The 13,348-nt window shown below is 45.0% G+C and overlaps 1 protein-coding gene across 10 annotated transcripts in view; it reads left to right on the forward strand.

The window, feature by feature from the left end:
- arvcfb (ARVCF delta catenin family member b) overlaps positions 1–13,348 on the forward strand; it is a 121,481-nt gene that overhangs the window by 57,492 nt on the left and 50,641 nt on the right. Inside the window, exon 1 of one of the 10 annotated variants that reach the window (XM_047817943.1) lies at positions 1,288–1,783. The exons of the other annotated variants lie outside the window; for them this stretch is intronic. Within the exon in view, the coding sequence (XP_047673899.1) occupies positions 1,763–1,783 (21 nt within the window). The 5' untranslated portion in view covers positions 1,288–1,762. Of the gene's footprint in view, positions 1–1,287; positions 1,784–13,348 lie in introns of those variants that run through there. 10 annotated transcript variants of the gene reach the window in all.

Here is a 13,348-nt window from a genome sequence, read left to right on the forward strand (position 1 = left end):
ATGAATGAATGAGTTCAATCAAAGAATCACTCATGGATTCAATGATGCAGTCAATAAACAACACATTTCTGTCTGTGCATTACACTGTCATTATGTTGCTATTTTATTTTTATGTGGAAAATACATGGTCACCTTTAAAAAAAAAAGGCAATTCTTCTGAGGAACCCTGAAAGGTTCTCTGTAGAAGGCTAAAACTCTGTGATTATGACCTAGAAGTTAAAAACTTTATAAAAATCATTTTAATGATAATGAGGTGGACGAAATCTTCAGGAGTCTTCATGTTGCTGGACTTGTTAGAAAACATTCAGACATATTCAGTCGCAATTCCGAGTTCTTTACTGAAAGACAATTGTGGAAGACGATTTTGATACATGGGATGGAGTGAAGTTTTGACTGAAGCCAGAGCAATTCTTCTGGACAGCCAATGAAATGTCAGATTGTTGGAGTGGGGACTGGTACTTCCTGTCTGCACTTTACACTTCCCCGACAGTCAGAAAGAAAATATTATTCAAGATATAAATGTCCACCATGTTTATTGTCTGTAGCGCTGGTGAAAAAGCCTTGATCTAGCTAGTAGCTTAGCAACGCACCGATCTGTTTAAGTCTCTCAGACCTGCTGATGTGATGAACTCTTATCTGAAACCAGGCACAGAGAGAAAGTCAGAGAACCGAACAAACAGCTGTAGCTGTTTCACACCACACCAGCATCAGACTCCGAGACGACGCGTGGCCTACAGCTTTTCGATTTTTAAACCTGGACACTAGAGAAGTAACCCACTGTATGAGAGAATATAGCAAGTGTTCACTATAAAGACTCCAGTAGAAGTGTTGTGTATAAAGACTTTAGTAGAGCTGAGAACTAATATAGGTGTTAAATGTCTCTGCAGTTTGACTGTGGAAGGAACCGTTTCTGGTGAAATATAAGACTTTAATTATCCTTCAGTGAAACATTAAAATTCATTCTCACACTCTGAATAATGTCTGGAAAGGCTCTCACATATTTATCAGACAGAAGGACAAAAGGACAAAGCACAGAGACACAAAGAAAGCAAGAGAGCGAGAGAAAGAGAGCAAAATGAAGGGATGAAGGGAAAAGTTGTCTTCTTCACCAGGATTGTGCTTCTTTGGCACATCGTTTGGTTAGGTGGAGGCTCTCTCTCTCTCTCTCTCTCTCTCTCTCTCTCTCTCTCTCTCTCTCTCCCTCCCTCCCTCCCCAGCTGCGTCTGTCTGTCAGCCCCCTCCCTCCCTCCCTCCCTCCCTCCCTTTTTTCTCTCCGCCTTGTCTGCTCAGATGCAGCGTGAGGAGAGCAGAGAGAGGGAGCAGGAAAGCGTTACTCTCACACAGCCGGACAACTCGAATAGGATTCTTTTCACACACGCTCGCCCCTCCTCTCTCTGTCGTTCTCCTCTTCCCCTCCCTCACTCAACCCAGGGGTTTTGTTCTCCAGGCAGGGACAACTTTTTTCACACGGTGCTCGTGCATGCGTGTGTGAGAGAGAGAGAGTGTGTGTGTGTGTGTGCACGCTTGTTTGTTTTGACACTCACCCTTTTTCGCGTGGATTCTGTACCTTGAGCTCTCACCTCAGACGAACACGCTCAGGTCCTCGGAGCATGTGAGAGACAGGACGGAGGAGGAGGAGTGCACTCGTGCGATGAAAGGATGGCTGTGCAGATCTGAGCTGCTTATCTTCCACACAGTGATTTAGGACACACACGCTGAAAGTTTGCTCTCACTGTGTCTGCGTTCGCACGGGAACTCAGCCATGCCTGCTGAAGTCAAACAGGTCAGTGTGGAGGAATTCTCTCTCTCTCTTTCTCTCTCTCTGTCTGTCTGAATCTCTCTGTATAACGTCTTAAATAGCACCTGATTTGCAGGCAGCGATGAACAATGAACAGCTTGTGTGTGTAAACCAGACTCGACTGGATGCTCTGTGTTCATTTGGTTTCACCATCTCGTGTGTCATCTTTCTTTCACATGTGAGAAGAGAAAGTCGAGCGTTATTTCTGAGGCTAATCAGTAAGACAGATATGATGTTGAACTTTATTTACACGAGCGATGGATGCAGTGCCAGAGTCTAAAAGATTTAGCACATCTGGACACTTCATTGGCCGTGAGCAGCAGCTTCGCTGTTCCATGCCATTGTTTCATTGCTTAGCAAAGGCATTTGGACAGCAGAGGAATGTCCTGCTTTTTCCTCTCAGTGCGTTTGTCTCGCTGCATTTCCCTTACAGAGCCGTTTCCACAGCAGCTGCCGCACCAGCGCGTTTATTTCATACAGAACCCAGTGTTTTCCCAAAGCTAAAGATCAAGTGTCTGGGATTGATTGTTCTCCTAGTCTATAAAGAAGTTGGCACTGAAATGCATTCCAGCAGTCGTTAATCTGCTAAACGACTCTTCGCACCATTTTGAATCTGTTGGTGACACCGGAGAACGTCGGCACCACAAAAAAAACACTCCGTAAATGCTTAACATGCCAGTTTGTGACCTCTAACCTCCACATGAGTGAGATTCCTTACATTCTGGCCCGTCCCTTCATATCCTGGCCCGTTTATGAGGAGAGCTAACACCTGTCCAATCGAGTTGGATCAAAATTCCTGTTGGCTTTTGTTGCTGAAATGAATCCGGGACAGAAAAGCAGGGTGTGTTTGTGTGGATTGAGTGCGTCGTGACCAGGCCTGTGCTGTGCATGTCACGTGAGGAGGTCATCTTTAATATCACAGCACAGATCAACTCCGGAGTTATAATATGATACTGTACGAGTTTATCGCATCTCACTCTCAGCTCTTGCTGGGGTTCTGACTTTCGACACAGGAAATGTTTGGACAAGGTTCGGATGCGTATCTGTACATTTTCTCCCCCAAACTGACAGATGACTGCCGAGTGACCTCACTTCCTGCTGGCTTTCAGCTGAGTCTCTGTGTTATACTTTCCTCACTACTACCTCATTAATTAGTCTTTTTTTCTCTTAATAATTGTGTGTGTGTGTGTGTGTGTGTGTGTGTGTGTGTGTGAGAGAGAGAGAGAGAGAGAGAGAGAGAGAGAGAGAGAGAGAGAGAGAGAGAGAGAACACTCCACATGAATCGATGCTGAACAGATTGTGTGCTGCAGATACACTGACCCAGAAACTGCTGGTGGATGTGCAGGACCCCCCCTTTGGTTGTGTGTGATAGCCGATTGTGTGCATACGTGTGTGTGTGTGTTAGTGGCTATGTATAAGTGGATATGAGCTTCTAAGAGGATCTCCACGACCACTTTTAGCTCCCAGCCCATGTTTGTGTTCACACTGATCCAGGATCAGCAGAGTTTCTGTTTCTACAGCTGTAAACACCACAGAACTGGTCTGAGAGCAGTGATTACTGCTTCACCACAAGCTCTAAATTAAAACATTACTTTAATACATGTCGTTGACTCCTTTAATAACGCACTTGGCAAGCTGGATGTGAAAGAAAACCTAGTGCTTTCTCATGACCCCAACACACACACACACACACACACACGAACACAAACTAACACACTCATCATGAATGTGAATAATGTTTACACACAAAAACACGCACATGGAGCCTCAGTCAGTAGCTATGTTTAGAGGCTGTAGTTCCTGCCTGCACAGTGTGCAAATAGTTTTGTGTGTATGTGTACTTTTGTGTGCACGCACATGTGTGTCTGTGTCTGTGTGCATGCGTGTGTGTGTCCAACCTCATACACGTACCTTATGATGTATGTACTGTTGGACCCATTTTTAATTACAGTATGTATCAGTTTGAAAGAAAGAGAAGATGGACAGACAGAGAGAGTGATCAGATTTGTGTTTGACAGGGAGGAGGGGTTGCCCTGATTTTGTGGAAATTAATCTTCTTTTAATCTGTCGTGTGTGTGTGTGTGTGTGTGTGTGTGTGTGTGTGTGTGTGTGTGTGTGTGTGTGTGTGTGTGTGTGTGTGTGTGTGTGTGTGTGTGTGTGTGTGTGTGTATAGAATGGCTGGTGACATGGAGAGATTAGCAGGTAATCATACTCTTATCAAATGATTTATCTGATACATTTTCACCTCTCAGCACAGAGATAAAAACTCGTGTGTGTGTGTGTGTGTGTGTGTGTGTGTGTGTGTGTGTGTGTGTGTGTGTGTGTGCGCACGCACGTTTGACACCTATCATCTTGTGTCATAGAAACAAGGAACCAGGCATCAAGATTGATCTCTCTCTCTCTCTCTCTCTCTCTCTCTCTCTCTCTCTCTCTCTCTCTCTCTCTCTCTCTCTCTCTCTCTCTCTCTCTCTCTCTCTCTCTCTCTCTCTCTCTCTCTCTCTCTCTCACTCACTCACTCACTCACTCACTCACTCACTCACACAGAAATACTGCTCTGTATTAATCAGTACTGCGAGGTAAAGGGACATGCTGGACATGTTTCATTTTCATTGTCTGTCTTCCAAATCAATCACTCACTCACTCTCTCACTCACGCGCGCGCACACACACACACACACACACACACACACACACACACACACACACACACACACACACACACACACTCTCTCTCTCTTTCTTACACACTTACACACACACACACACACACACACACACACACACGTTTGCATAAGGATAAAGCCACGCACTTTGAACTTGAGAAAATGCCTTTGACATGGCCACAATCGGGAGTTCTTTATACAGACGTAAGATCGATGTCTTTGTGCTCCGAGACACTTTTTCCATCCATCAGCCTCCCGGATCGATTAAGAGCCAGTTCATTTTCCCCTCACCTCCTCCTCATCCCCCTCTCCACTCTTCTGTTACATCCTCCTTCACTGGGCTCCATCTCCGTCTTCCCTTTCAAAAGAACTGAGGCTCATCTGACAGATATGTATAGAGCATTTTACACACACACACACACACACACACACACACACACACACACACACACACACACACACACACACACAGTACCACCAGCTGGGCTAAGAAGAGGCCCTGTGGGGGGGAGGTGCAAGTTAGCTCCTGAGGCAGCATCAGCCATGTTGTTTCTGACAGAGTGACCATGTGAAGCGTGTGCCCCCGGGGGCAGAAACGGTTAGCATGTGCCCCATTTTGTCATTTCTGTGCCGTGTGAAAGCATTTCTCATGCAGTACGCCGGTCAACACGAATACGACCACCTGCAAACTGAACCATCATTAGAGCTGAAGAGTTGATCTGCTTAGCACAGCTTCTCTTGCTCAGGTAACGCAGGATACATCTACAGAGGCAGAGATACAGGAGAGTCTCTGCGTGGGCTGTTACTATAGAAACCATATCATCTTCTCTCACTACAGTCAGAGCTGCTGTTCTAGAGCATTCATCAACATCTTCTGTCCAAACTGATTGAGCAGCTCTGTGGAGTAAAAAGAATATAAATAATCTCTCTCGCTCTCTCGCTCTCTCTCCCTCCCTCTCTCCCTCTCTCTCCCTCTCTCTCCCCCTCCCTCTCCCTCTCCTCCACACCTCATGGAGTTTATTTTCCCCCCAGAGCTTGACATTCTTGGGCAAAAATATGACACCAGCCCCGACTCAGATGATTGAGCGTTTAAAATTCTCTGGCCGTGTCGAGCATTGAGGAACACTGATGGGAGCGTTCAGTGTGTGTGTGTGTGTGTGTGTGTGTGTGTGTGTGTGTGTGTGTGTGTGTGTGTGTGTGTGTGTGTGTGTGTGTGTGTGTGTGTGTGTGTGTGTGTGTGTGTGTGTGTGTGTGTGTGTGTGTGTCTCAGCTGAGCAAGATTCCCCCACAGCTTTATCTCACAATACAGGCTCATTAAAAGAAGTAGAGGTCCAGAGAACGTCTTCCACTTTCCCCAGTAATGGAAGCAGACAGGAGGCCACTGGCTACCTTTATCCCCCCCCCCTCCTTCTTTGCCTTTTTTCTCCCTAACAGCTTTCTCCAAAGTTTTAAGAAATTTCAAAAGTTCAAAGTAAACCACCAAGGAGACCAAATTATGCGGAATTTTTTTCTTCCCAAACCTTCTGCTTGATCATCAATAGAACATGAAAACAATAGACGCAATCATTTTGCAGAGAGAGGAAAGCTGTCATCTGCTGTTCGCTCGACCGCTGAAGCTCTCTCAATCACCTCATCTCATTTTCTTTCCCTCTTAACGGCCAACCGTCTCATTCCCACCAGGACGTGAAAGGGGAACAAAAGCGTGAGGCGCGCTTCCGACATTCCTTAAAGCTCTATTGAGTTGTCTAATGAACCTCGACTGGTCCGTTTCTTCTTCTTCTCTCTCTCTCTCTCTCTCTCTCTCTCTCTCTCTCTCTAATATTTTTGGAGGCTGTAATTGGCAGTAAAGCAGCACACCAGAGTAAGACCCGAGTCCAGAGGAGAGGTTTCTGTAGAGATCCTCCAAAGTTTAGTAACTGATTAATTCATATTTGACCCTGTTTTGGGAGTGAAATCTTTGGTGGTCTGACCCAGTGTAGGAGAAGGTCCTGAGGAATTTCTTTCTATTGTTTGTGGCGACCGAATTTGAAGCCCACACGTTCCTTCTGCTGCAGCAAATTAAAGGCGTGCTTTGGTAAGAAGGTTTCTTGAGAGGTGAGGAGCAGAGCGAGGTTTGCTCCGGTTCCAAGCGCTCATATTTCCGAGCACTATTGACCAAATGGATGAGGTCGATTCTGATTCCTCCTCCTCCTCCTCCTCCTCTCTGCCCCACTTCTGGAGCTTTTAATCCATTAACCGAACCACATGTCATGCTGGAGTTCCATCCTTCATCCAAAAGTGTCCACAGCTTTTTCTCTGCTCACCTCCTTTCCTTCCCTCTAGTCTTATAGAATGCATCTTAATCACAGCTTCCTTAAAATCCGTGCGCTCAGTCCATTTCATGTTCTCAGTGTCGCAGATTTTAGAAATGAAAGGCGTCCAAGCGGCGGAAAGGGAATACTAATGCTGACACGTTTAGCCTCTGTGTAGTCATTAAGCACGCCTTTATTTATTTATGCTGTCTCCGCCTAATGATTTTTGATACACGCTCTGAACTTTTGATTAGACGCACGGGTGCAGAGCGAGTCGGAGAAAGGGACACAGGCGTAAGAGCAGCTGGAACTGAATTTCAATCCAAATAATTAGGATGAATAATGTATGGAGCGAAGAGGGGGAAGGATAGTGTGGTCGCGTCTCTCTCGAGCGGTACAGACAGTCCCATCTGATATGCAGGAAACCTGAATTAAACAGCAGCCAGCCACTGCATGGAGCAGGACTCGCTCTGACTCATGCACAGCATCGACTTGCACCGGTGGGAGAAAGCTGCCCTTTCAGCTCCGATGATCTGTGATTTCTGTGCTTGCTTCCAGTTGGTAATCAGAAGCGTGAGCTGGTTGGAGTTCAGGGAAAGGGCAAGCGCTGTGTATTAGCATAGACGAGCTTCTAGCATCTCAAGCGTGGAGGAGTGGAAGCATTTCTCCTGGTTTTTATTTTCATTTCAAACTACTTCTGTGAAAAACGTTTCAGAGTTGTAAATAAATCAATCAGATGAACAGGAAAATCTCCTCTTCCTCAGACAGCAAAAGTCCTCCCGAGACACAGTGTGTCTGAAGCATGAAACGTTCAGTTCTTGACAATCTTTAGAAAAATGATTATTCTGTTCAGCTTCCTCCAGCTATGTAACTGATATATATGTGTGTGTATGTGTGTGTCCATGTGCGTGTGCGTGTGTCTGTGTGTGTGTGTGTGTGTGTGTGTGTGTGTGTGTGTGTGTGTGTGTGTGTGTGTGGATCAACCCCAGCTGTGGACCTGCTGCAGGAGTAACTTAGAGAATTGTTTGTTCAGTGAAGCAGCTTAAAGCTACAGCACCATTAAAGAGGAAGAAGAGGACAGGATCTTCTTTCTGTCATAGTCTCTGCTGTTTACAAACACAGGAAGACGTGACAGCTTTTTACACACATTGGGGTAATGGCGCATTATCTAATGGGACGTGTGACAGGGCAGAAAGGTTGGAAAAGCAGTTTATTTGACATGTGGTGTTTGTCAGTGTAGTTTGTTGAAGTTTTTTTGTTTGTTTGTTTGTTTTTTAATTCCATTCCAGGCTCATAGTTTTTTCCTTAGGTCATGCCTGATGTACTGAACTCCCATTGATCCAAATGTCAAGCTGAAGTCTGTCAGACAGACAGGACATTTCTTCATCTCTGTAGTATGTAAAGGTTTCTGAGATTTCTCATGAAGCAGGAGATCCAGGATTATTGTGTTTTCTCCCTCAGATTCTTCCTTGAGAGATGTGATATTGCTGGATGGAGTATGTGGAATCTGGAGCAAAAGGAACCCCGGAGTCAGGGTGCCATTGATGAGTTATTGTTCATGTTAGTCGTGTAACATCTAGAAGCACATCTCTCAAACAGGAGAAGTTGGAGGTCAGTTTGCTCCCTGATGCCAAACTGTGAAGCCACACAGAGGTGAGCTTCTGCACAGAGGTGCTGAGGAGCTTCAGGTGCTGAGGAGCTTCAGGTGCTGAGGAGCTTCAGGAAGATCGTTTTCTAATTCAAGCTTTTTGCAGTTCTTTCTTTCACCCTGGAGTCTTAATGGAGCCCCAATCTTCTACAAATAGACTTAACTTGCCGTGTGTTTTTATTTCTCTTGCTTTGTTTGAGTTTTTTTTTTTTTACAGCTCCTGTGGCCTTGTCCACATATTTGCAGTAGGATAAGATGTTCTTTGTTTTCGAGGCCTGTACACATCAGGTCCAGTGTAGGTTCTGGCTGGAGCATTAGAAAGCATTAGGAATTTCCGGGTGCTCGGGTCGTAAAATCCTCAGCAGTCCAACCAACACAGGCCGTCTTATTGTCTTAGTGAAGCTTAGTCTTGGTTTTCAGCGTTTATGGATAACACAGAATAAACTCACACGATTAAAGTCTACTTCTGTGAAGCAGAAACGTGGGAAGTAAACCCTGTAGCCAGAGAGAATATTCTAGAATATGTGTCAGTACAGAGTCTTTCTGACTTTCTGCTACATTGCAGTGTGTTAGAGAAGGCTAGCTCGGTGTACGGGACACTCCACAGTATCAGGTGATAAATGTAGCACTTGGGCAGCCCCTGATGTAACCCAGTTATAATTAGACTCAAATCAGTTGCACAGGAGCGGTCTCGTCTCCCCTCAAGAGCTGGAGGGATTCCACTAAATTTCTTCTCCATTTCTGTCCACCAGAACCTCCATATGCTGCAAACACAAAGCTCTGAGGCAGGTGCAGGACCCACAGACCTCCCACAAAGCCCTGAGTCTGACTCGCTGTGACTCACTGTGACTCACTGTGAGTTTTTCAGCGTTCCCTGCTCCAGTTTCAGGCTGGATGACGTGATTCTCCCTTAAACAGAATTCAAGAACAGAAGAACATAAAGGAGGCAAAGTGGCAGCATTTTGGGAAGCTCATTTGTTCCTTAATCTCGGGATGTTAATGAGATGATGGAGGTCATCAGAGTCAAGGCACAATAATGCACTGTCTGAAAGTGAAAGTCTCATTCGGTGCCACGGTGGAGAAACGGGAAATTGTTCTAAAGACACTCCTGCTTTTTAAAACGTGGTGCTGTTGTTTTTTTTCTGTTATTCATTCGGCGATTTCTTTCTATTGTGTTGCCTTTTCACTAACTGCAGTGAGCAAGCACATTCCCCTGGGACAGAGAGTGTGTGTGTTTTTTCACTGAAATGAAGCCAGAGCCCCCAGACTAGATTTGTACACAGATTAGATTAGCTGTGTCAGTCTGGAGTCGGCCCTGCTGCAGCTGTGTGCGTGCGTGTGCGTGCGTGTGTGTGTGTGTGTGTGTGTGTGTGTGTGTGTGTGTGTGTGTGTGTGTGTGTGTGTGTGTGTGTGTGTGTGAGAGAGGGAGAGAAAATAGTTCCAAATGAGAATGCAGTTGTAGGCTATTTTGGGGCCCTGGGTCTGTTGGGTTTTGACACAGAAGGGTGTGATTGTTCTTTGGGATCATATTTCTTCACTTCTTCTAAAAAAAAATTATATTTCCAGATCCGCCTTCGCATTCTCTCTCTCTCTCTCTCTCTCTCTCTCTCTCTCTCTCTCTCTCTCTCTCTCTCTCTCTCCTTCATGACTGCAGCAGTTGGAATTGACTTCATGGCATTGACTTCATGACTGACATTTTACAGTTCATCAAAGTTCTGGATTCTGATTGGTCAGAAGCTGTATGATGGCCCGGTGTCGGCGCTTTCTCATAGTCTGTAGTGTTTTCAGGACTGAAGAGTTAACGCTGTTCAGTTACTCAGTAACAAAGTGCATCTGGTGTATGAATGCTGTTGTAATGTTAGCGAGCACAGGAATGAACATAACCAGAAGCAGATAAAAAGTACAAGGAGACTCGTTCTGATCTAAACTCTAATATTAATCATGCTGGTTTATTTGTTCAGTGCTGTTAGAGAAGTGAGCGTGTTGAGCATGATGCAAGGTGAGGGTCGGTGAGACAGGAAAGAGGAATTGAGAACATGAGTCTGATCTGTACAGTTATGTGATGAACTTTGAGGTATCACAAGGCAAGCTTAACATTTTCTTCAGTTTTATTTTCCAACTTCGGTCAGAGATTCTCCTGCTGCTTCCGGTGTAGTCTGGGCTTCGGACCTGGGGCTGTTACCAGCGTTCACTCAGCGTTCACTCAGCACGCACTCCACTTCACTGACCTGTGGATCAAAGCTGTTAAATCAAACTCAAACTGGTGGTAATACAGAGAGCGGTGAAATCTCCACATGAGATGTGAACTAACCCCCATCAAGCTCCTGCACTCATTAACACTAACCAGAACACACAGAAGAGTGAGTGTGTGTGTGTGTGTGTGTGTGTGTGTGTGTGTGTGTGTGTGTGTGTGTGTGTGTGTGTGTATAGTTAGTATAAATTGAACTTGTTTATTGTGGACAGCAGATCTCTCTATCAGGGACAGGAAGGGTAGGGCCACATTCCCGACATTGAGAGACAGGAAGCTTCTCGGCACGTCCTTCCTGTACTGATACAAAGAGTGTTTGTGCCAACGTTCTGTGCATGTACATGTCCACACACACACACGTTTCTCATTGTTTTGTTTGCGAGGCTGGGGTAGGACATTTGTTTGGCAAGTGAGGCAGGTGTCCGAGTCAGTGTCATTGCCTCTGAAATGAGCCTAATCTGATTTGGCAGCCATGACCATGGACTCTTTCCATAATTTCCTGATCTCTCTCTCTCTCACACGCACACACATGTATACACAGAGGAGCAGGTTCACTGGAGGATGCTAGTCACCGCAAGGACAGCTGGGACGGCTGGTGCTTCTGCAGGCCTTTAGCCAACTCATCATTATCATCATTTTAATGTGTCTGAACTAAAACCCAGGAAGATCCCTGTTTTTACTTACTTATTTGTTTGTTTGTTTGTTTGTTTGTTTGTTTATCTATCAATCTCTTGACTTACTCCTCAAAGTTTCAGCTCACCAGGAAAACACCACGCTGGCTGGTTAGCATGTAAACAAGCTTCGTCACTCAGGAAGCCCCACGGCTTTAAAGATGCACCAAAAGATCTGTTCACATCAATGAGACAAACACACTATAGTGTAATATTATAATCTGCTCTGTTTTCTTCTGTCAGTGAGATCATTCCCAGTGCTTTCACTGCTGATGACTGCAGGGTCATGTCTCTGTCTCTGACTCCGAACTAACATCACACTCATTCATCACACACATCACACTAACGGCATGCTAACTAACATCACACTCATTCATCTCACACACAACACACTAACATCATGCTAACTAACATCACACTCATTCATCACACACATCACACTAACGGCATGCTAACTAACATCACACTCATTCATCTCACACACAACACACTAACATCATGCTAACTAACATCACACTCATTCATCACACACATCACACTAACATCATGCTAACTAACATCACACTCATTCATCACACACATCACACTAACAGCATGCTAACTAACTTCACACTCATTCATCACACACATCACACTAACGGCATGCTAACTAACATCACACTCATTCATCACACACATCACACTAACATCATGCTAACTAACATCACACTCATTCATCACACACACAACACACTAACATCATGCTAACTAACATCACACTCATTCATCACACACACATCACACTAACATCATGCTAACTAACATCACACTCATTCATCACACACATCACACTAACATCATGCTAACTAACATCACACTCATTCATCACACACATCACACTAACGGCATGCTAACTAACATCACACTCATTCATCACACACACAACACACTAACATCATGCTAACTAACATCACACTCATTCATCTCACACATCACACTAATGGCATGCTAACTAACATCACACTCATTCATCACACACACAACACACTAACAGCATGCTAACTAACATCACACTCATTCATCTCACACATCACACTAATGGCATGCTAACTAACATCTCACTCATTCATCACACATAACACACTAACATCATGCTAACTAACATCACACTCATTCAACTGCATCTGCAGCTGTGTGGCATGTTTTACACTCCCCGTGTGTCATACATCTCTAAAGCTTTTACAAAATCCCAAACACAGCATTTAGGAATACACACACACGCACGCACGCACACACACACACACACACACACACACACACACACACACACACACACACACACACTAATAGTTAGTGTGCAGGGAACCTCTCCATTCTCTGCAAGCAGACAATGAGAACGCATTATCCTCGCCTGGCCTATTAGTTTATTAGCCACAAGCTCTTTTGTTGTGTGTCATTAATCTATGATTAAAAACCTAAACAAGCAATTAAACAGCAATACCCGAGAAATCAAAATCCAATCCGACACTAATCACAAAAACACCTTCTGAGCGGCTGTACCAGCACCGACAAGACAGCAAAGTGAAATCCATTACAGGGAACGAAGCCCTGTCATCTCTCTCTCTCTCTCACTCACTTATTGAGTAGGGCGGGGCCGTGCATCGTACTGACATCTCCACAAGGAGAGATAATGGCGGCCGGTTCAGGAGGACAGTGAGCAGGGTTCTCGTGTTCCATTAGTCAGAGTGGACGGCTGGAACAGCTGCTCAGATTCCCCTCAGAGGAATTCACACAGATCCAATCTCTGATTACAGAGCCTGCGGAAGATCAGCAGCTCCACACGCATGCAGCTTTCTGATAACACCAGCAGAAGCAGCAGCAGCCACAGCAGCTTAAACTCACGCTTACTGGTTATGTTAAAGTGAAAAATATTTGTATTTCCTCTGCCACTAAACAGGTTTATTTTTCATCTTGGGGAAAATGGTGCAGGTGAATCAGGAGGTTCTGCTCAGATTTCAGGAACATTAACATCCTGTCCAGGTTACGATGCC

Source organism: Tachysurus fulvidraco, chromosome 9 (genome assembly GCF_022655615.1).
Source record: "Tachysurus fulvidraco isolate hzauxx_2018 chromosome 9, HZAU_PFXX_2.0, whole genome shotgun sequence".
Classification (NCBI taxonomy): Eukaryota; Metazoa; Chordata; class Actinopteri; order Siluriformes; family Bagridae; genus Tachysurus; species Tachysurus fulvidraco.